Raw genomic sequence first — 23,169 nt, 5'->3', positions numbered from 1 at the left:
AGTTCAGTCCCAGCAGACCCAGAGCTGCTGTAGTCTCTGTTCAAAGCTATCCAGCAAGCCAAGAGCTTGAGACTGGTTGTACTCAGGCACCAGATTCACCATAGAAGTTCCTTCCTATCTATCTATCTATCTAATCTAATCGTTTTGGGTTTTTTTGTTTGTTTGGGGTGTCCCCCCCCCCCCCAGACAGGGTTTCTCTGTAGTTTTGGAGCCTGTCCTGGAACTCGCTCTGTAGACCAGGCTGACTTCGAACTCAGAGATCCCCCTACCTCTGCTTCCCGATTAAAGAAAGGCATGCGCCACCACCACCTGGCTAGAAGTGCTTTCCTTTAGTAGAAAGTAACATCGGGAATATTTGAGCTGAGCCTCAGTTATCTCTATATTAGAACATAAATGAAAGCTATACAAACAGTGTGGCCACTCCCAGCCCCACTAAGCAATGTTCACAAGTACTTATGAACAACTATGGATGAGATGAGAGGAAAAAAAGCAGGACTTACCTCATCTACAGACACAGGCAGGATGACTCGACTACAAAAGAAGAAAAGAGAGCATCAACTCCAGGCCCTGAGAGCACCACCTCAGCACAGTGCTCCCTACTCAGTGACAAAAAGCCAGCAGGGACTGGCCCTCTGGATGCTTCAAGGCTGGGGTCCCTCTTGTCCCAGAACCCCATTTAGAACCCTGTAATTCAGAGCAAACCTGAACTTCCCACTGCCTGCTTTGCAGGCCACTCACTCCCGTCTTTCTCCCTACTCCCTCAATCAACTCTTCTCCAATAGGACTTGCTCATGCATCTAGTAAAAAAGCTAATAGAAAGGCTCATCAGATGAGGATTCAGATGCAAAGAATGCGACCCGAGGATGTGCATCAGTAAGCCTAACTTCCCAACATCAGCCCTCAGGGTCGGATGAAGGCTGAAGGGGACAATTCCCTAGAGGCTTAACCAACCCTAGAGCCTCAAGTGCCACCACCTCTGCCCTCTGCAGGATGGTATAATGCAAACTCCTCATGCAGCTCTAAAGAGGATAGCCAGCTCTGACCTCCAGGAGCTAGCCAAAGGCACTCCAATCTCTCACTTTCTTTCCTCCTGCATTTTGCCAACCTCCAATTATTGGAAGGTACCATGAATAAGCTGATAGAGAATTGGGCGGTGGTGGCGCACGCCTTTAATCCCAGCACTCAGGGAGGCAGAGGCAGGAGGATCTCTGTGAGTTGGAAGCCAGCCTGGTCTACAGAATGAGTTCCAAGACAGCCAGATCTACACAGAGAAACTCTGTCTCGAACTCCTCACCCCACCCCCACTCCCACCCCACCCCCCACCCCGCCAAAAAAAAAAAAAAAAACTGACAAAGAACTCCTGGCCAGCAGAGTCCTCAAGAGGGTCAGAGCTCCAGAGAGCTGAGGGGACTGGAGCCACTTCCCCAGGTAGCTTACACTTGTGACAGACCAGTGCTGACCCCCAGTTCAATACTGGTCAGAGAGATGAGAAGAAAGGCCTTGACTGGTCTCTCAAAAGTCAAGCCACCCAGTACTGAGGAGGCAGAGGCAAGTGAGCTCTGTGAGTTTGAGGCCAGCCTGATCCACATAGTTCCAGGCCAGCCAGAGCTACAAGGTAAGACCCTGTTTAGCAAGCAAACAAACAAAACTGGGCGATGGTGGCGCACACCTTTAATCCCAGCACTCGGGAGGCAGAGACAGGCGGATCTCTGAGTTCGAGGCCAGCCTGGTCTACAGAGCAAGCTCCAGGACAGCCAGGGCTACACAGAGAAACCCTGTCTCAAAAAAAAAAAAAAAAAAGAAAGAAAGAAAGAAAGAAAAGAAAATAGGCATGGTGGCACATACCTTTAATCCCAACACTCAGGAGGAGGAAGCAGGTGGATCTCTGAGTCTTAGACCAACCTGGTTTACAGATTTGAGTTCCAGGACAGCCAGGGCTACAGAGAGAGACCCTGCCTCAAGTTAGATAGATAGATAGATACACACATACATACATACATACATAAAATAAAAAATAAGACAAGAGCCAGATGGATGGATAGATAGAGATAGATAGATAGATACATAGATATAATAATAATAAAAAAAAAAAGACAATCGGGCTGGAGAGATGGCTCAGAGGTTAAGAGCACTGAATGCTCTTCCAGAGGTCCTGAGTTCAATTCCCAGCACCCACATGGTGGCTCACAACCATCTGCAATGAGATCTGGCACCCTCTTCTGTATACATAATAAATAAATAAATCTTTGAAAAAAAAAAAAGACAATCAAGAGCCAGATAGATAGATACATACATACATACATAGATACATAGATACAATAAAAAATAAGACAATCACTGGGCCTTTAATCCCAGCACTCAGGAGGCAGAGCCAGGCGGATCTCTGTGAGTTCGAGACCAGTCTGGTCTACAGAGTGAGATCCAGGACAGGCAGCAAAACTACACAAAGAAACCCTGTCTCAAAAAACAAAACAAAACAAAACAAACAAACAAAAAGACAATCAAGAGCCAAAGCTAAGATTTCCACTTCTCAGAGCCTTTCTGGAACCTGCTGGGCCCTCGGCATCTTTGTGCCCTCGCTTAGTAAAGCATGGGCATACTCTTTCGAGGTCCAAGCATGGCTCTTTGCTCCAGGCTGCCAAATAGTTTGCTATTCCCTAGTCCTACAAAGTTCTCCTGGGCAGCAAGAAAACACACAGTGAGACCTGAGGAAAACATCACAGTAAAAGCCAGGCATCAAGCAGAACAAGCACCAGAGGGGAGAAGAAAAAAAGCTCTAAGTTCTTTACTGTCTGCTAACTCCCTTCGGATACTCCCATTATAGAAAGCCAACGGTGCAGAGAAGTGCTTCCAACTTAGAGGGCAGAATTTCTGCACCCTCAGAAAAAACTTCCTGGAAAACAATATGCCTTTTATCTTCAAGAACACAGCAAAAATCACATCGAAGAATTTGCAGAAACCAAATCAGGGAAAATCCTGTTGGAGGAAGTGTCAGAAAAAGCAACAAGGACAACCTTCATTGAGATCCAAACCTCCCCTCCAAAGAGACTAGTTCCAGCTAGTGCCTTCAAGGATGCTCTGAGCCTGCTTCCATTACAGCCGCACACCCAGACATCTCTCCCTTGCTCCCTCGGAACAAAACCACCTCAGCCGCCACGGGGACACCTGGAAAGGAGAGGGCCACAGAGGCCCAGCTGGGCCAAGACTGAGCCATCCTCACCATGGCATGACCTTCAATTGCCTCCTCCTCAGAGCTGCAGCGCAGTAACCACAGCCCCTTGCCTGCCTGTTTCCCATCCTGTCCCCTATCCAGGGGTGCACGCATGCACAGGGCACAAGCCCATCGGCAGGAAATACAGATGCAGGTTCTGCATCACCAGCACCTTGGGCCTCTCCCTGTTCAGGCTTCAAGTGGGGAGAACAAAGAATGGGAGAAGAATGCCTGCCTCCCAGATTGACTTCATCTCTTCAGAAGGGCCCTTCCTTCCCCTGCCTGACCTTTTCAAAACTCCACATTTCTACAGACTGTAGGATTCACGTGGGAATTTTTTTTTTTAATCTGAAAAGTGAGACAAGCTCATTCGTTGGGACACTGAGGATTAAAATGCAAAGTGCACCATGTTCTCCTTGGAGAACACTGGCACCCAAGTGTTCTTGTTCTTCAACACATAAAGCTCTGAGCGCTGGCCGGATTAACACTGGACATGGAGAGAGGCGACAGGGCCTCCAAATCATGTTCTCCGCCCGCCAAAGAGTCAAGGTGGGATGACACCTGGCTCTCTACTTCGTGGGTCAAATGGCACACTATGACATCTGAAACACTTCCAAGGAGCAAATGGTGTGGGGACGGACAAAGTGCCCTCACTGACGAGGGAAAGAGTCCTCTGCACACTCAAGAGTTTCACAAGTTTCTCCGTACTTGGCCAGTTTCCATTTCTGAACTTCTGGGGCTTAGGCCCCAGTGCTGCCCCCTTGCCCTCTCCTTTGGGGGACCTTAGTTTCACATGAGTCTATACACACATCCAATGGGATGTTCACTAGGAACCATGATCCTCAGGAATGGGTCACACTGTCTGAAAGGTTTAGCAATCCAAACAACCCTACCTGTCAGCCAAGCCCCTGGGTTTCAGGAGCAAACATCTAGCAAGCCCTGCCTGTCCTCTAAATCAATAGCTCCTCACCCCCAAAACAAAACAAAACAAAAAAAAAACATTTGTGAGGATCTTCTCAATTCCTCCAAGCAATTTCCTCATCTCTTTGCACCAAGACCCCAAATCCGCTGGAGACTGGATGTCCCCATCCTGGTCCCCACCACCTCCATTAGCAGGTATATTCATTCTTATACTATCTTTCTGGATGGTCTTGTGCCCTGCTACAACTCCCTGCCCTTCTCTATCACCGAAACTCCTTCACATCACTTCAGAACCTGCCCAGTATTTTCCAGACTCCCCATTCAAGGGCTGCCAAGTCCTAGGCAGGCGTCCTGAGCTTTTATCAAAAGCCGCCTCTTTTGCACCTACTACTTAGGTACGGTGCCACTTCAGCCATCCCCACCCAGCCAGCCCTGTTATCTCAGTCCCTATGCTCTTTCTCCCTCCCCATCACCCAAGCCTGGCCTTGACTTAAGTCCTTTTTTCTGCAACCAATTATTACAATCCTTCCTCTGCTGCCTAAGGCAGCCACTGTCCATGCCCCAGGTTCCGCCTCAGCACTCCTCCCTACCACCTCAACTCCATTCCAGGAGCTAGCTACCTTATCTGATCTTCCCTGCCCCTTGGTACATACAGCTCAGCCTCAAACCCCTCCCCACCGCCAGCCAACTCACCGGCGCTGCTGCCCTTGTCCCACTGCTCCTTGGTCCCTTACACAACTCCTCAGTCTGCCCCTTCATCCCTCCTTGCGCCCACTGTAGGGTCACACCACATCCAGCGCTCTCCATGCACCCTCGGGCCCCCTCATGCACCCTCTGGCTCTCCCCGTCCCCTTGACCCCTCCTCAGGCCCTGTCCGGCCCGCACCGGTTCCTGGCCTCCTCTCTGGCCTATTCGACCCCACCTCAGGTGCTGTCTGTCACCCTCTGGCCCCTCCGCCCCTGCTAGGCGGCCCAACAGCCCCATCCGGTGTTCTCCATCCCCCGGCAGGCGATCTGCCTTCGCGGCCGTCATCCCGACCCTCCCTTCCGCCTCGCTTCCGCACAGCCGACCCGACACTCACTACTCCTTGAGCAGCACCATGTCGCTTCGCGGCTCGGCGGCTGCCAGCTGCCAGCCCGGCCTTCCGCCCGCTTCCCGGCGGCCGCTCTCCCGGTGGCCCGGCCCGGCCCGGCTGCCTGTGCGCCTTCGTCGTGGTCTGCTCTGTCTCTGCTGCTCTCGCTGCGGTCGCCGCGCGGGCTCCTGCCGCCCTGCCCTGGCCTCGCCACCTCCCGCGCCTCTGCCGACGCCGCCCGGAGCTCCGGTTCCGCAGCGCCGCGCGGGGGCGGGGCGTCTCTGCGGCAACCAGAGCGTCAGACGCAGCCCTGCGCGCTGACCTCACGCGGGGCGGGGCTTTCCCGGGCCCGCCCTTCTACCCTTAAATGGGCCGTGGCTCCGGGTCCATGTCAGCATCCTAGCTGGGTCCCAGGCGGTTTGGGAACTCAGGAATTAAAGGGACACGTCTGGTGTGAATGCGCTTCTGCAGCAGGAACTGATGCGCCTGAATGCCTGGACTTCGCTAGAAGGTGTGTTGAGAGCCCAGCGTGTCAAAAATAAAATGAGGGGCTTGGAGATTTAGTTCAGCCGTGAAGCACTTGCTTAATTTGGATACACACACACACACACACACACACACACACACACACACACACACACACACACACACAAAAAATACAAAAAGCAAACCCCAAACAAAAGTGTGTATGTGTTCTCTAAATACTTGACTCCACAACTCCACCAGAAAGGTACTGTTTACTGCCTTCATTTACAGGTAAGAAGGCAGCAGCAGAAAGATTTGCTTGTTACGGCTTCTTCCTGATTTTTTTTTTTTCTTTTCTTTTTTGAGACAGGATCTCACTATATAGCTCTGGCTGTCCTGGAACTCACAATGTGCACCAGGCTGGCCTCGAACTCACAGAGATCCACCTGCCTCTGGCTCCTGAGTGCTGGGTGTAGCTGAGACTCTAACCTAGTGTCTTCTCATCCATCCAGTAATCATTGGCTGAGGGTCTGCTGTGCACCCGAGCTTGAGCTATCCTGGATAGAGAGAACAAGGCTGGTACTATCTTGCCTTCAGGGGCTGGAGGTCAAATGGAGGGGAGGCAGGTGATGGCTGAAGGAAACAGGCATTTAGAATGAAAGGGCTGCCAGGCCTGTAACCCTAGCTATCTGGGAGCTGAGGCAGGAGGACAAAGTTCAAAGCCTGCTCAAACAACTTAGTAAATCACTACCTCGTGTAAGGAGAAGGCTGAGATACAGCTCAGTGGTCGAGCACTTGCCTAGTATGCAGGAGGCCCTCGGTTCAATCCTAGAACCACAGGAAGAAAAAGGAAACAAGTCATCAGGACCTGAGATGACACAGGAGGGCATCTGAGGTGTGTGAGGAATCCCAGGGAAGCCATTCCAGAAGACAAGACTTAACGGGTAGATCTACGAGATGCTGGGGAGTGAAGAACAGCAAAGAGACAGCAAGCAGGATCTGTAAAGGCTGCAGTCAAGGAGAAGAGGCTGCATTTGGGGACTTGTCCTAGTCTGGTTTTCTGTTGCTGTGATAAAGACCACAACCAAAAGTAACTTGGGGAGGAAAAGGTTTATTACATCCTTGAGGTTAGAGTCCATTATCAAGGGAAAAGACGGCAGGGACCTGAAGCAGAGGCTATGGAGGCATGCTTGCTTACTGGCTTACTCAGCCTGTTTTCTTGTACAACCCAGGACAACCTGCCCGGGGTGCTACCCCCCAGAGTGAGCTGTGCTCTCCACCAATCATTACTCTAGAAAATGCCCCGACTAATGGGAACATTTTCTCAACTGAGGTTCCCTCTTCACAGGTGACCCTAGCTTGTGTCAAGCTGACACAAAAAAAAAAAAAAAGAAAGAAAGAAAGAAAGAAAAGAAAAAGAAAAAACTGACCAGCACATGACTAGAAAAGATAACTGGAGCATTGAGTTTGGAGGTGGATTGCTGGGAAGGGCTGGGTTCCTGGTGGGTGATGGCAATGTGGGCTATAGGCCATGGGAGAGCATTTGAGGATTTCAGCAGTGATAAGAGATTTATGGCCGGGCGGTGGTGGCACACGCCTTTAATCCCAGCACTGGGAGGCAGAGCCAGGCGGATCTCTGTGAGTTTGAGGCCAGCCTGGGCTACAGAGTGAGTTCCAGGAAAGGCACAAAGCTACACAGAGAAACCCTGTCTCAAAAAAACTAAAAAAAAAAAAAAAAAAAAGGGAGAGATTTATGATATGAAGATTCCTTCTGGATGTTGGGGGCAGGGAAGGAAGAAGAGAGGGCTGTGTCAGGACAACAGTGACAGGCAGGGACACCAGTGAGGAGGAGGCAGCTGCAGAAGTCCAGGGAGCATTCAGGGCAGGAAAAAAAAAAAAAAAAAAAAAAAGAAAGAAAGAAAGAAAGAAAGAAAGAAAGAAAATTGAGGCTTGTTGACAAATTGGCCAAGAGGGCAACAGGGTGAGAACAAGGGAGGAAGTGAGAAAAACTGACAAGGTTCAGGCCTGGGAGCCTGAGTGACTAGTACAGCATTCAGTGAGAACACCAAAATGGGTTGGCAGACAGGTGGGACTCACTGAGAGCAGGGTGATTAAGGGTATATGGGCGCAGCTGCCAGTCAACTACCCAAGATGGTGGCTCAAGAAGGAACTGGGAAACAGGCGGCCAGACGGCTACCCAGCTGTGACAGTAACCAGGGCTGCCCTAAGTGTCCCATGGATTGGCCATTCATTCATCAAACTCTGGCAGGAGCAAGGACAGCTCCAGAAATCCAAGGCAAGGACCCAGAGAGAGAGCCAAGATCCAGGAAATGGCCTGACCCCTGGATCCCCAGCCCTCCAGCCCAGGGCTCTTTCTCTTCCACAGTATGAATGGATAGTACTCTAGAAAATGCTGGCTCTCTCCAGGAAGTAACCAGATCCTGCCCCCACCCCTGGGAACTTGCAGTCTAGTTAGAGAGACTACATTTACTCATTCACTCAATAAATATTGATTGAGCACCTGGCCCTGTCCTAGGTCTTTTTCAAGGCACTTAAGACACAAGGGATGACCAAGCAAACAAGATCCCTCCCTGAAAGGAGGGAAGCACAATACAGACAGATAGAAATGGCTTGCGGAAGAGACTGGTGTGAACTGGGTGACTGATCTTGGGGGCAGCATTAACGGTGATATTTAGACAGAGGAATTGGTGCTAATTAGTCGATAAAGGCTGAAGCATGAGCCTGGAGGACAGTGCTGCACACGAGGGGAACTAAAAACACAAACCAGCATCAGGGCGAGAGACGGAGTTGCCCTGGCAGGATGCTTGCCTGGCATTCACAAAGTCTTGAATTCAGTATCACATAAACCATTTCTGGTAGCTCATGCCTGTAATACACTTCTGAGATAGAGACAGGAAGATTAAGGTCATCCTCAGCTACCCATTCAATTTGAAGCTAGCCTGGGCTACACAAGATCCTGCCCAAATAAATAAATAGTAAATAAAAAAAATAATAAATTAATAAAAGAAACTAAAGGGCTAGAGATATGGCTTAGCTGGGTTAAGAGTGCTTGTCACATTCCAGAAGACTGGAGCAACTATGTCAGCACCCATGTCACCCAGCAACCATGTCACCCAGCACCCATGTCACCCAGCACCCAGGTCACCCAGCACCCAGGTCACCCAGCGCCCATGTCAACCAACGCCCATGTCACCCAGCACCCAGGTCATCCAGCACCCAGGTCACCCAGCACCCAGGTCACCCAGCACCCAGGTCACCCAGCACCCATGTCACCCAGTGCCCATGTCACCAGCGCCCATGTCACCCAGCACCCATGTCACCCAGCACCCAGGTCACACAGCACCCAGGTCACACAGCACCCAGGTCACCCAGCACCCATGTCACCCAGCACCCATGTCAAGCAGCTAGTAACCAACCACCTGGAACTGTAGCCTCCTGGGGATCTGATGCCTCTGGCCTCCTCCTGCTTCTGCATGCACATGCACATACACACAGACATAGACACATACACATAATATTTTAAAATAATAAGAAAAAATCAGGGGACTGTAGAGATGGCTCAGAAGTTAAGAGCACTGGCTGCTCTTGCAGAGGTCCTGAGTTCAATTCCCATCAACCACATGGTGGCTCACAACCATCTATAATGAAATCTGGTGCCCTCTTCTGACATGCAGGCATACATGCAGGTAGAACACTGTATACATAAGAAATAAATTTAAATAAATATCATAAAAATAAACAAAACAGCAGGCAGTGGTGTCACACCCTTTTAATCCCAGCACTTGGGAGGCAGAGGCAGGCAGATCTCTGTGAGTTCAAGGCCAGTCTGGTCTATAGAGTGAGATCCAGACAGCCTGGGCTGCACAGAGAAACCATGTCTTGAAAAACCAAAAACAAATAAATTAAAAATAAAAGCCAGATGTAACACAAACCTTTAGTCATGGTACTTGGGAGAGAGGCAAAGGCAGGTAAATCCCTATGAGTTAGAGGCCAGCCTGTTCTACATAGTTCTAGGCCAACCAGGGTTACACAGTAAAAATCTGTCTCAAATAAACAAACACCCCCCCACACACACACACACACCAGAATGTGTGAAGCTTCCTCACAGACATCAACTTGAAGTAGTCTGTGACAAAGGTGACCATGGAGGACAGGAGGGTCAGTGCTGGTTAAGATTTCAGGTGTCAGGCAGGGGTAGTACACTCCTTTAATCCCAGCATTTGTTAAGCAGAGGCAGGCAGATCTCTGAGTTCGAGGCCAGCCTGGTCTACAGAGCGAGTTCCAGGACAGCCAGGGCTAAACAGAGAAACCCTGTCTCAAAAAACAAACAAACGGGCTGGAGGGATGGCTCAGAGGTTAAGAGCACTGGCTGCTCTTCCAGAGGTCCTGAGTTCAATTCCCAGCAACCACATGGTGGCTCACAACCATCTGTAATGAGATCTGGTGCCCTTTTCTGGCCTGCAGTCATACATGCTGTATACATAATAAATAAATAAATCTTAAAAAAAAAAAAAAAAAAAAAGAATGTGAAAAATCATGTTCAATTAAAAAAAAAAAAAACAAACAAAAAGATTTGAGGAGGTGTGGAGGCAGCTTGAGCTGGGGTAGACTAGGAAGGACAGCCTCTGCAGAGGGAAAGCATTGGAGCCACGGCTGGCCTTCCGAGTGGGGGGCCGAGGCCAGAGCAGCCACGCTGGTTGCAGCAAGTGGAGAACGAGGTAGCCTGCAGACAGGACTGAGCTTGCGACTTGGAGTTCCCTTTGAGCGGTTCCCTCTGATAAGGGAGCAATCAGGGGGCCTTAAGAAAGCCCTAACTTACCGTCCTGTTTGAACCTGGGAGGCTTGCTACTCCTGCTTGTCTCTTTTCTTTCTCCAGGCACTTCAAAGTCCCCAGGATAGGTCACCCCACCCCTCCATGCTTCACGGTGTCTACTTGGAAGGCAGATTCTGTCTTCAGAATCCACGGTGCTGTCATCACACTTAGCAGGATGAATCATTTCCTCTCAAAGATTTGCTTATTTATGGGCATTGGTGTTTTGTCTGCATGTATGTCTAAGTAGGGTGCCAGATCCCCTGGAACTGGATGGAGTTCCAGACAGTTTTGAGAAACCATGTGTGTGCTGGGAATTGAACCAAGGTCCTCTAGAAGAACAGGCAGTACTCTTAGCCAGTGAGCCACCCCTCCAGTCCCTTTTTTATTTTATTGTAATTTTATTATTATTATTAAGTATTAAAGTTTTGCAGCCGGGCGGTGGTGGCGCACGCCTTTAATCCCAGCACTTGGGAGGCAGAGGCAGGCGGATCTCTGTGAGTTCGAGGCTAGCCTGGGCTACCAAGTGAGTTCCAGGAAAGGCGCAAAGCTACACAGAGAAACCCTGTCTTGAAAAACCAAAAAAAAAAAAAAAAAAAAAAAAAAGTTTTGCATTATAGGGGCTCAGTGAGTTAAGGTACTTGTGGCCAAGCCTGACAACTGAATTCCACACGTGTGCTGTGGCATGTGTGCACCGAAAGTGTGTGTGTGTGTGTGTGTGTGTGTGGTGCCCATGTGCCACAGTGTGTGAGTGGTGGTCAGAGGACAACTTGTGAATGTTCTCCCTTCCACTACATGGGTCCCTTGGACTGAACTGAGGTTGTCAGGCTTAGCAGCAAGCCACTATAGCCATACACTCATCTCACCAGTTTTTTTGGTTTTCATTTTTCAAGACGGTTTCTCTGTGTTTGCTTGTTTTACACATTTTGAGTTATGGGATTTTTCTTGTTAATTTGTCTATTCTATGTAGCCAAGGCTAACCTCAAACTGACTGTGTAGCTAAGGATGACCTTGATTTTCTTTTCTTTTCTTTTTTTTTTGGTTTTTCAAGACAGGGTTTTTCTGTAGCTTTGGAGCCCGTCCTGGAACTTGCTCTGTAGACCAGGCTGGCCTCGAGATCCACCAGTCTCTGCCTTCTGAGTGCTGGATTAAAGGCATGCACCACCACTGCCAGCTGACCTTGATTTTCTAATCCTGTCTCCTCTACCGCTTGAGTCAGCGTACTTGGTTTATGCAGTGATGGAGGTTGAATCCAGGGCTTTATGTATGCTGGGCTAACACTCTAGAATCTCAGCCACATCCCCAGCCTCTGAACTCTGCTTCCTAGATCACTTTTTTACCCTGGCAAGTTTGGCTCACCCAGGCGTAGGCCTTCAGATGCAAGGATCACACTGTTCTCCCACTGTGCCAGGAGTCTCTACAGCTTCCTCCCAACATACATCCCTGGTGCCTGATGCCCGGGAGTCCCAGCCTCAGCACTTTCCTACCTGTGTGACGTTGGGTGAGTTACTTAACCAGTCTGTGCCAAAGCTCTTCATTCATAAAATGAGGACAGTGGTAAGTGTTGCAAATGGGCTTACAGGGACTCATTAGAGGAGCTGGTGCATCGAAAGCAGTGTGTGCAGCATGGGATATGAGTTCATTTTATTTTTATTATTGTTTTTTCGAGACAGGTTTCTCTGTGTAGCCTTGGAGCCTGTCCTGGAACTTGCTTGGTAGACCAGGTTGGCCTCAAACTCACAGAGATCTGCCTGCTTCTGCCTCCCGAGTGCTGGGATTTAAGACATGTACCACCACCACTGCCTGACAATTTTTAATTATTTTATTATTTTCTGTGTATGGGTGTTTTGCCTGTATGTATGTCTATGTACCACTGTGTGCCTGGTACAGAGTAAGTCAGAAAAGGGCATCAGATACCCCAGAACTGGAGTTACAGATAGTTGTGGGCCACCATGTGGGTGCTGGGAATCAAACTCTGGTTCTCTAGATGAGCAGCCAGTGCTCTTAACTGCTGAGCCATCTCTCCAGCCCAGAGCACTGGCTGCTCTTCTAGAGAACTTGAGTTCAGTTCCCAGAACCCATGTCAGGTAAGTCACCTGTAACTCAGCTCCAGATACTTCTAGCCTCTGAAAGCAACGGAACTCAAATGTACATATCCACGTACAGACATACACACCTACACATAATTAAAAAGGATAAATATTATTTTCAAAGATTTTTAGCCAAGTGAGGTGTTGCATGCCTTTAATCCTAACACTTGGGAGGCAGAGATAGGCAGATCTCGAGGAATTCAAGGCCAACCTGGTCTACAAAGTGAGTTCCAGGACAGCCAGGGCTATACAGAGAAGCCCTGTCTCAAAAAATTTTTTATCTCATGCATGTGTGTGTGCCTGAGTATGTGTAGCATATACATGAGTACAGGTGCAGGGGGAGGCCAGAAAAAGGTGTTGGATCCCTTAGGACAGGAGTTATAGGTGGCTGTGAGCCACCCGATGTGGGTGATGAGAAATGAACCCCGGTCCTTGGCAAGAGCAGCAAGTTTTCTTATCCGCCGAGCCATCCCTCCAGCCCCTATTTATTTCCGAGACATGATCTCACTATGTAGCCCTGGCAGGCCTGGAACTTGTTAGGTAGAGCAGAGTAGCCTTTCTGCCTTTAAGTACTGGGATCAAATTGTGCACTCCCATAATGAACTCCATGTTATTCTCATGGGGCAAGAGTGTTGAGGCAGGATGGACCTTACTACACATCAGAGCTTCATCTGCATGCTTCGACAGGGAAGAGAAGGGGCTCTGGTCTCACTTGTCTGTTTCTTTGCCTCTTTCTGGCTCCATCCATACCTCCTGGTCTTTACTCCATGTCACTACCAGACACCCCTCCCCCCTTCTCCTTTCTCTCTCCTTTTCTTTCCTTCCTTCCATCCGTCCGTCCGTCCTTCCTTCCTTAATCTCCTCTCTTCTCTACACCTTTCTCTCTCTGGTCTTACCCATCTTTCTACAGTCTCTCTCTCTCTTCTCTTTTGTGGGTGCTGGGAATTGAACCCGGGTCCTCTGGAAGAGCAGTCAGTGCTCTTCAGCGCTGAGCCATCTCTCCAGCCCATCCTCTCTGGTTGTCTGTCTGTCTCAGGGGAGCATACCCTCAGCCTGTGTTTCCTATCTCCCTGCCTCCCTGCCTCCCTCCCCCTCTGCCCTTGCCCTTCATCTTTGTGTCTCTGGAGCTCGAGGCTCAGCCCCGTGAAGTCTCCTGGGCTGGCTGGCCCCTAGTTTCACTACCTCAGTTACAGCCACACCTGTAACCCATCTCTGGCTATCTTGGGGAGACTGTGTTTCACTGTTTCCATCTCCTGCCCTGCCTCTGCCTAGCTGGCCAGGGTGTGCTGGTCTCCTAGCCTGTTTCCCCCACTCCTTCTCTCTCTGGCTTTAAGACAAGGCCTTCCTCTACAGCCCAAGCTAGCCTCAAACTCATGATCCTCCATCCCGCTCCTCCGGCTTCAGCTGCTGGGATCACAGGCGGGCACCACCACGCCTGGCTCTGTCTTTTTAAAAATCGGGCAGCTATTTCACACCAGTGCCATCTGAGTCCCTGGAGGGACAGTGACGACCAACAGAGGGCTCCTGCCAGCTCTCAAGGAACATTCATTCTGGTGGTAGACAGACACCGGACAAAGAGCAGACCAGGCTGCAGGTGGGACTCGGTGGTGAGGCTCTTCGCTGGCTTGAAGGCCCGAGTTCTGTCCCCAGTACTTGAAAAAGAAACAAAATAAAAACAAATAACCCCTATTACCCATGACTCAACTGATCCTACTGGGCACAGGAGTCCGCAGGCTGGAGGGCAAGCTGCTGAGAATCTCTGACAATTCCCTGTCACTAAATAGGGACTTTGTGCCCCTCAGGAATTAGATTCAAGTGTTTAACCCATTTACTTACTGTCTTTGAACAGCATTCGTTATGAGCCAGGCTGGGAGAGACAGAAATAAATAGAAGCAATTAAAAAACAAGACAAACAAACAAAAACCCTTGTGATGCTGGAGGGAGGCAACATCTGCTCAGCCTGGTATGGGCAGGATGGAGGCCCTGGTGTCCGTGAGGCAGGGGGGTCCTTCACGTCTCCTCTCCTCTCACACTGCCCTATATAGGGTTAAAACAGATCTGAGCAGTTGTCATATTTTTCTTTAAAAACTTATTTTGAGCTAACATTTGAAAAGGGCGATATTTTATGTAAAACTCAGGATCCCTAGCTTCTCAGGGGAAAAAAAAATATATCAGAAGATCTGGCCCCATGGGGCGCATCTCCACCTGACAGGAACTGGCTGCCTCCCTTAAGCGGGGGCTGCTGTCTCCACGTCCTGGTTCGTCCTTGAGGCCGAGGTCAAAGTCAAGCTGCTCCCGCCTGGCCACAGAGTTTACCCTGTGGTTCTGCTTATCCTGGAGAAAGAGAGGTCTGTGTTGTCTCCATCCAAATCGGGGTGGGGGTGGGAATGGTGATAACACAAACCCGGCAGGGGCAGAACCTACCTTCCACATTCGCAGGCTTCACCTCATCTCCTAACATCTCCGCCCTGCATCACTTCCTGAGTGGTCCCATCCCTCTGACTACCCCTCTGCTGGACTTCAGGGCCCCTCCCTCACAGGCTGCAGCGAGAACCATGCTTTATACTATGGCAGGGAGTCTGAGCAAGCTTGGTGTGATCCCGGCAGAAAGAGACATGGAGCCACAGGCATTCTCAGCCATTCACAGCATACATTTATTAAGTGCTTACTGTGTGCCAAGGAGTATGTTGGGGGCTAGGAACAGTAAAGTGACAGGGAAGAGCCAAGGTCAGCTGATGAGTCATCAGTGACACTATGTGACCCTGGTGAACATAGAAGAGCACACCTTCAGGCCTCGCTCACAGGCTTGGGCTGGCCTTCGACATGGCCTGGATTCTGACCTGCCTAGATGCTCCTAGTAACAGAAAGGGATGCAATGGGCCTTTCCTTCCTGCCTCCAGGTGTTACAACACACAGGCACCCCATGCATGTCTCAACACAGACACACCAGAACATCTCAGAGCACACACATACATGCACACACGCAGGTGTTACAGCACACAGGCATCCCTACACATCTGCCTCAACACACACATCCCAGAACACACACATCCCAGAACACACACATCCCAGAACACACACACACAGAAGGCCCAGCCAAGCAGTCATTTTAAAAGGTAGTACAGAAGGGCGACCCCAGGGCTGGGACTTTAGACCTCAAGACTCTTTGGCCAAGCCTCTTACCAAGGTGTGAAAGACAAAATGGAAGAGTGGGCTAGGGAAGAACTTAAGGCCCAATATAGGAGTTCTGAGGGGAAGGGACGGGGGACAGTCACCTTGTCAGCGTCCTGTTATATGAAGGAGGGGGCGCCTCATTCCCTGTACTGTCTGCCTTTCTCCAGGGTCACAATGGTTAAGTTTCTGCCTCATGCTACTACACACACTGTGTTCATGAGATTTAGCTACAGGTCCCCTTAGCCACACCGTGAGAACATGGATGCCTCCATTTCATTGTAGGAAATGACACTCAAGTTTTCCCGGAAAATGATGTGTGGCTGCTAACCTCTGTGCTTCCCTCAGAGGACAGTCAAGGTTAGGAAGAGACCCGAGGTCCTATCTTGGAGCTGTCCATGTAAGAATGACTCACTGCAGGGACCAAGGGGCACAGATGGTGTCGGTGGGGGCAGGGCCACGATGCCTTCCTGATGCCTTCCCAGAGGACATGGACTCTCCTGAACACTCAGGAGGCTCACACCCTAGGGCTCAGGTGAGTTATCCATGAGGATACAGTCTCACCTTGACCCTTAACTCAGGGAAGGGCTACAGCCCCAAGATAAGCAAGCTCCCCTGAACCACTCAGGCGCTCTTATCCTCACAGGCCGCCACGGTCTGTGTGTGAGGGAAGTAGTCAATACACTTAGGTTGGGCCCTGGTCACTTACACAGCCAAGGAACCTCAGTGCCTCCAAAGCCCATGGGAACCTAGCTTAGTGCCCTTCATTGGGCACAGCGCCGAGGCTGTAATGGACCCTGAAGCCTGGCTCTGTGGAGACACCACAGAGCTCTGAGCAGGACACCCTCAGCACAGGCTGTCATAAGCTTGTCCCCATCCATCACCAGTCACTCCAGATGGTGTATCTGCCTAGGTTCACACAGGCTGACAGGAAAATACAACAGATCCCACTGAGCAGGGCATGTCGGTGTACACCTACAATCCCAAACACTCAGGAAGCTGAGGCAGGAGGATGGCCAGGTCAAAGCCAATTTGAGAGACAAGTGGGATCCTGCCTCAAAGCAAAACAAGAAGATTCCCCTTCCTCCACTTAGCTGAATGAGTTTGTGCTACTGTCTGGGACAGTTGTCCATATGACTGCAATACTGGGTATGTGTCCCTCCACCCAGTGTCCACGGGGCCTAGGTCAGTCCTTTTGACTACCCAGGCTGTACAAGACCATGATAAGGGTTTACAAACAAATGGTTTTTTTTTTTGTTGTTGTTGTTGTTTTGTTTTTCGAGACAGGGCTTCTCTGTGTAGCCCTAGCTGTCCTGGAACTCGCTCTGTAGACCAGGCTGGCCTCAAACTCACGAGTGCTGGGATTAAAAGTGTGCGCCACCATCGCCTGGCTATGTACAAGAACTTCTGGATGTGGGCATGGGGACTCAGAAAGTAGCCCCCAAGGGCCTGTGTTCTGTCTTTGACCTTAACAAAGGTTGGAGCCAGCTGTGAAGAGGCCCCTGCAGAGCGTGATGAGGGCGGCGGCCCAGGGGAAGCAGTTCTTCATGAGTGCCTAGACCACAAAGGAAGGGCTTCCAGAGGTGCAGGCGAGATTGCCTCTGCCTGTCCTCACCAAGTGAAACCACAGGCCGGGCATCACTTCCTGTTCCTTCCACCTCCAGAGCTCGCAAAACTAGGGGAAAGACGAAAAGGCTGGGGCCACTGGGGCCTCTGCCTGTGTCTAGCCTGTGCTTCTGTCCCTATCTCACGGTACCTCTCTTGAGGTTGAAGTCATCAGGGAATTATTCTTCTAAGTACCTATCAGCCTCCATGGCTCAAATGACCCTTGTGCACATAGCTTGCCCGTCCCTGAGAAAGCTTTGCCTCCAAGACGCGGCGGCCACCCTGAGCTCACACCCCTTCTCTGGGCTTTGCTGCTCTATTGAAAGGCTGGCACCCTTGGGCTGTTGCGTCCAATGGGACGGTCTGGCCTAGGCAGCTTTGGCTGCTTTAGTGACTGAGAGCCACATGAGAGTCCTTGTTCTCACTGTGAGCAAGGTACTCTCCCTCTCTGGGACTGTATCTCCAAGCATTTATGCCACTCCAGGCTGCTACTGTGACTCAAAGACACTAGGAAACCACGTCAACTTTGTGCCAAGTCAGGGCAGACTGGCCCTTGACTAGGGAGTTCCCGACTCATCTGGCTTGCCACACACCGCTCCCTGCTGCTGGCTGACGCCTCTGAGCCTCAATGTTGGCTCTGGGTTCTTTTCCATCTGAATGTCTAGTTTCTCAATCCTAGGATATTCCCTTAACTTGTCATGGTCAAAAGGCGTGGCCCCTCAGTGTGGCTGGGGACAGCTCATGTCATGTCGAACCAACCTCAGTATGTCCCTAGTAGGGAGGGGCTTTGTCAGTCAGCAATCCTCAAGCTACTTTCCTCTTCCCTTCTGCATCTGAACTTCTGGAAAGCACCAGAATCAAACCAAGAAACAGGCGAGACCCACAGCCGACAGTCTTTGTTTTTTAAAAGATGGATCTCCCGAAACCCAGGTTGGCTTCAAACTTACTATGTGACCAAAGATGACTTCAACACTTGACCCTGATGTCGCCACCTCTCTAGTGCTGGGACAACAGGCATGTGCCACCATGCCCAGTTTTATTTGAGCATCAAACTCAGGGCTTTGTGTAAGCTAGGCAAACATGCTACCAACTGACCTATATCCTCACCCTGCCCCGGAGTCTACAATCTTAACACTACAGAACCTCTGCAAGTAGCCACTGTGTAACACACGCAGGAAGGGCATGGCTCCTGTGATCAGTCACCCATCACTCAGCTGCTTGTCATAATCTTGTGTGTGAAGCACGGTTCCAGTTCAGGCCGAAACAGTCTGTCCTTTCCTACCGATGCTGGCATTACCGGCTTGGGCTGTATTTCCACAGCTCTACCATTCCCACAGCAAGGCATAAAACTTTCAGTTTTCCTCACATCCTTGCAAACCCTAGTGGGTTTTCTTTAAAAAAAAAAAAAAAAAAAATTTAAAGAGAGGTCTCATTGTGTAGCCCTGACTAGCCTGAAACTCACGTAGACCAGCCTGGCCTCAAACTTAGAGAGGATCCTCTTGCCACCACATCTGGTGCTACATCCCTTCTCTGACAGCTGCAATGTTCACAAACATGGGGGGGAAGAGCTGTGGGCTCCCTAAACCTGAATACTCAACACCTGACCAGGAGCTTTCCAAAAGAAAATAGCGGGGCATCACAAACCAGTGCTCTGTTAGTGTTTCTGGAAAATGCCAACTCAGTTCTTTTGGGAAACAGAGCCTAAGGCCTTGTCCATGCTAAGAGTGAGCTCTACCACTGAACCACAGGAAGCCACAGCGAAGGGCTTCCAACAGGTCATTGTCGTGGGGGTATCATTTGAACAGATTGGAGCTAAGATTTCAATTTGCTATTACCACAGAGCCTGGACTTGGCCTGGGGGCCTCTTGGCCGGTGTCCGCCCTCACCCTATCCTAAAGTTATTCAGCCTATGGTTCTCCTGGTTACCACATGACAACCCCTGGGATTATGAGTTGACAGGAAACAGTAGAGGCGAAGGCTTCCGGGTCAGCCTGTCCAGTTGGAACTGAGAGCAGAGGGACAGCCACACTTCTCCACAGTCCCATCTCCCTGGACATGTCACTCAGGACAGAGCACCCGGGTGCAACGGGGTTTAGCATCAGCAGACCATCTACAGTCTCACTGCGTAGCCCTGGAACTCTCCATGTAGACCAGGCTGGCCTCAAACTCTCTGCCGGCTTCAGCCTTCCAAGTGCTGGGATTAAAGCACGTGCCACTACATCTGGCCTTTTTTCCCTGGTGGACTTTTCCCTCTCAATCTTTCAACAGGCACATATTAGTGGTCAACTGATGTGAGGGTCATCCATTACCAACAGGAAAATGGATTTATTGCTTCATAAAAAGAATCCTGATAAAACTTAAGAGAAAACCATAGCCTTAAAAACTAATCCACCTCTCTTGTCACCCCAAGAGGTCTCAGACAGGATCTCTAGGGGCTGTCAATGTAAGTGGGTTACTGAGCCAGGCAGGCCAGCTCTGCTTCTCCCACAAACAGCTCCTGTGCCCTGGTAAGTCTGCCAGCAGGGGGCACTGTGACCACACGGCCACACACAAGGTCCCCATCATGAAGCAAGGCTGACTCTCCCATCTTGAATCTGCCTCAGGCCTGGCTGGCTTCTGGTCTGGTCCTTTCTCGCAAAAGCAGGCCCAGGGGCTCCCCTCCTAGCATATATGCACATGTACACACACACACACACCCCTGATTACCCGCCAGCCCTCTTCCCCACTTAGGCCTGACTGACTCTCCAGGCCCCTCAGCCTCAGCCTTATTTCCACCCCAGAAAAACAGCTGTGTGTGGGTGGAAGGGTGCCTTTGTGATGTCCCCTCGGTTCCCTTCAGGATGCAGGCAGGAACAAGGGTGGCAGTGGAGATGTACTTCCCCCACTCTGAGGAACAAGCCTTGCCCATGGCTCCTGAGGCTTTGTGTAACTGTTCTGTCCTCCATCCCTCCCCCAGTCTGTGGCAGAGGGGCTTCTCCACAGGCCTTCAAGGAAAGGGCAGGCCAGGGACTAGTCATGGGGGGCGCGGGGGGGGGGGGGGGCATTGGGATTACAAAGGGTTAGCACCAACAACAGGAAGCGGGTCCTTCCTTCCTCAGGCAGCCACAGACCGGCCCGGGGAGGTAAGGGGCCAGGAGAGGGAGTGCAGACGGTGCGGCCTTTGTCCTCAGGTAGGCGTGGTCGGTGGGCATGCAGCGCAGGGACAGGTAGTGTGGGGAGAGGATGGCAGACCCCTCTGCTTTGGCAAGAGGCAGAATCCAGATCAGTGAGGGGGAGCCTGCTTGCTAGGGGCTCCCCTTGGCTCCGGGTACAGGCCCCATGTAGATCCAAGACCCCAGAGTCACTGGGGTGACTGCTAGGCCAGGCCAGCCTCATTTCTGGCAGTGGGAGGCTCATCTGTCTTGGACCCTGTCCTGTCCCTCCACACCAGCGCTCCACTGGCAGGGCCAAGGCTTGCTGAGGTGCGGTGAAGGGCAGGATCCAGGGAGCACACGGGATCCTCTGGGGCGGGGAGATGGCAGCAGTCAGTCACTGAAGCACAGGCAGGAGGCCGCAGCTCAGAGGCAGTGGGTGGGTGGGCACTACACGAAAGCCTCCCGGTTGGATGAGCCATTGACCTTCAGGTACAGTTTGCTGTCTTCCCTCCGCTGCTGAAGCTGCCTCTCTAGCTGGCGACGGTAGCAGATCAGGTAAAGTGGCAGGCAGAAGCCTAGCATGCTCATGACGAGCAGACCCACGTTCACCTGGGAGGGCAGGGAGGGGGCTGGCATAAGGAGCTGTCTTCACCACCACGGGGTGGCACCCTCCCACAAGCACAGGTGAGAAAAGAGTGAAAAATAAACAGGAAGGTTCAAGAGGTCCCGGGGCTGTCAGCCCACATTCCAGCATCTAAATTCCCCGTTCACCACCACGCGCCACTCGGCAGCCTTCAGAGATTGGGCTGGGCTTGGGACAACTCACAATATCTGGACTAGAACGCTGGTCTTTGCTGAGCTTTGGATGGAAAGCCTGGGATCCACCCCAGAATCAGGTCCAGAGAGGCCATTTTTCTCCTGCCTGGCCACCGTCCCCCACAAGGGACCCCTTTGGACTGGGTTCTCTCCAAAGCTCCCAAACTACCTCTTATCCTTGGGCCTCCCCTTTCCCAGGAGCTGAACGGAGAGACACCCCGACTGTTCTTACCCACAGAGGGTCTCCTCCGAGAGGACCCATCATGGCCAGAAACAGCGGCTGCTGCAGGAGAGCAAAGAGCGCGCTGACCAGAGACTGGAGTCCTGTGAGGCTACCAAACTGTGTGGAGGGGTACCTGTTGGGGCAATGGGACCCGTCACAGCCAGTGCCATTCACAGGCTTCCCAAATCCCTCACTGGCCTGGCTCGGGTATGCTGGTAACCGGGGCTGCACCATCGGTGCCTGTGGGAAGAGGCAGGACCAGCCTCAGGACGGCCGGCCCCTGAGGCTTCAGACTCTGGAGAAAAGCCTCTCCCACACTCAGACGTGCCCTCAGCCTGGGGGTGTAGGGCTGAGTGGAGTGGAAAGCATGGTGCCAGCGGAGTTTGAGGCTTGGGAACCGTTCCCAGGAAGCAGGTCGGAGGCTGAGCCTGGCTCTGCTGTACCCCCCTCCAAAGGCATTGCACAATCACGGAAACCCAGCATCACAGCTCTTGCCCGACTCCCTCACACCCTGCCAGGGCAGCCACAACTTCCTCCAGGCCTGGGGCCGGGGGATAAGGCGAGGGACAGGCGGACCTGGAATAATCCCTGTAAGATGTTGCTCAAGGGAGGGAGGAGTCCTGGGCTTAATCTTGGGAACAGGAGGCTCTGCTGCCCCCGAGGTATGAGGCAGCCCCGGGCAAGTACGAGGGGCATTCACCGTCACAGACGGTGGATGATAGAACTTGGGTGTCAACTTGTGGGCCAAGCCCTGGGCAAAAGGAGGAACAGCTGGGTGGCTTCTTGGAAAAGATGTAGATGCCACTGCAGGCAGGGTTCAAGGAGATTGTGGCCGGCAAATGGGCCCTTTGAAGCCCTGGGTGAGGACAGCCCAGCGCTTCTGGGACCAGTTATCCATGTCACTGCCTCTACTGAGGACTATTTACACTTCAGTATTTAGCTTCCGGCAGCCAGAACCCAACCGTGTCCCGGTGAGCAGTCAGGGACAGTGCCAGGACTTGGCTGACCAGCAACCCCGAGGCCCTAAGGCACTGACCCCAGCTGAGAGACTGACTTCGTGTTAAATGCCATGGCTGGTGGGCAACCAACTGTCTGACACAGACAGCAGAAACCCTAGTACTTGTCCCTAATACAAGATGAAACATGCCAGAAGGGTAGGACAGGCCAGCTTCAGGGTCTCCACGCCACCAGCAGTTCCCTTGGGTCAGGGCCACCACACCACCCAGAGCTTCCAGGACTTACACAGCAGCATACAGGCCCCCTACTGCAGAGTGAATGAATCCTCGCACAATTGTGTGCAGGACGAAGGAGAAGATCTGAGGGAGGGAAGCAGGAAGAGCGTGAGCAGGAGACCCTCAGGACCCCCTCTGTCCTTTCCCCCTGGCTCCCGGGGACTCAGGCACAGGAACTAGCGCCACCTGGAATTGGCTGCTACCAGCTCTCCGGTGCAGGGTGCTTTTTTTTTGGGGGGGGGTGTTGGTTTTTGAGATGAGGTCTCACTGTGTATCCCTGGCTGGCCTAGGACTCTCCATGTAAACCAGGCTGGTCTGGAACTAACAAAGATATGCTTGCACTGCCTCCACAGTGGTGGGATTAAAGTCATGCACCACCACCATGCCTGGCCCTTGAT

At 51.5% G+C, this 23,169-nt stretch overlaps 2 protein-coding genes across 2 annotated transcripts in view; both read right to left on the bottom strand.

Moving 5' to 3' along the window:
• The window catches only part of Pitpna (phosphatidylinositol transfer protein alpha), a 44,173-nt gene extending 38,691 nt beyond the window's left edge, over nucleotides 1-5,482 (bottom strand). Inside the window, exons 1-2 of the mRNA XM_059271211.1 lie at nucleotides 5,214-5,482; nucleotides 501-531 (exon numbers count right to left, since the gene is read on the bottom strand). Coding sequence (XP_059127194.1) covers nucleotides 501-531; nucleotides 5,214-5,233 — 51 coding nt within the window. The 5' untranslated portion in view covers nucleotides 5,234-5,482. The remainder of the gene's footprint in view (nucleotides 1-500; nucleotides 532-5,213) is intronic.
• A 14,927-nt stretch (nucleotides 5,483-20,409) lies between these two features.
• Nucleotides 20,410-23,169, bottom strand: part of Slc43a2 (solute carrier family 43 member 2) — a 44,734-nt gene continuing 41,974 nt past the window's right edge. Inside the window, exons 12-14 of the mRNA XM_059271210.1 lie at nucleotides 22,782-22,855; nucleotides 21,549-21,672; nucleotides 20,410-21,109 (exon numbers count right to left, since the gene is read on the bottom strand). Of these exons, the coding sequence (XP_059127193.1) occupies nucleotides 20,948-21,109; nucleotides 21,549-21,672; nucleotides 22,782-22,855 (360 nt within the window). The 3' untranslated portion in view covers nucleotides 20,410-20,947. The remainder of the gene's footprint in view (nucleotides 21,110-21,548; nucleotides 21,673-22,781; nucleotides 22,856-23,169) is intronic.

This window comes from Peromyscus eremicus, chromosome 8a (assembly GCF_949786415.1).
Source record: "Peromyscus eremicus chromosome 8a, PerEre_H2_v1, whole genome shotgun sequence".
NCBI lineage: Eukaryota > Metazoa > Chordata > Mammalia > Rodentia > Cricetidae > Peromyscus > Peromyscus eremicus.
The sequence above is the reverse complement of the archived record's forward strand: the minus strand, read 5'-3'. Positions and strand labels throughout refer to the sequence as shown.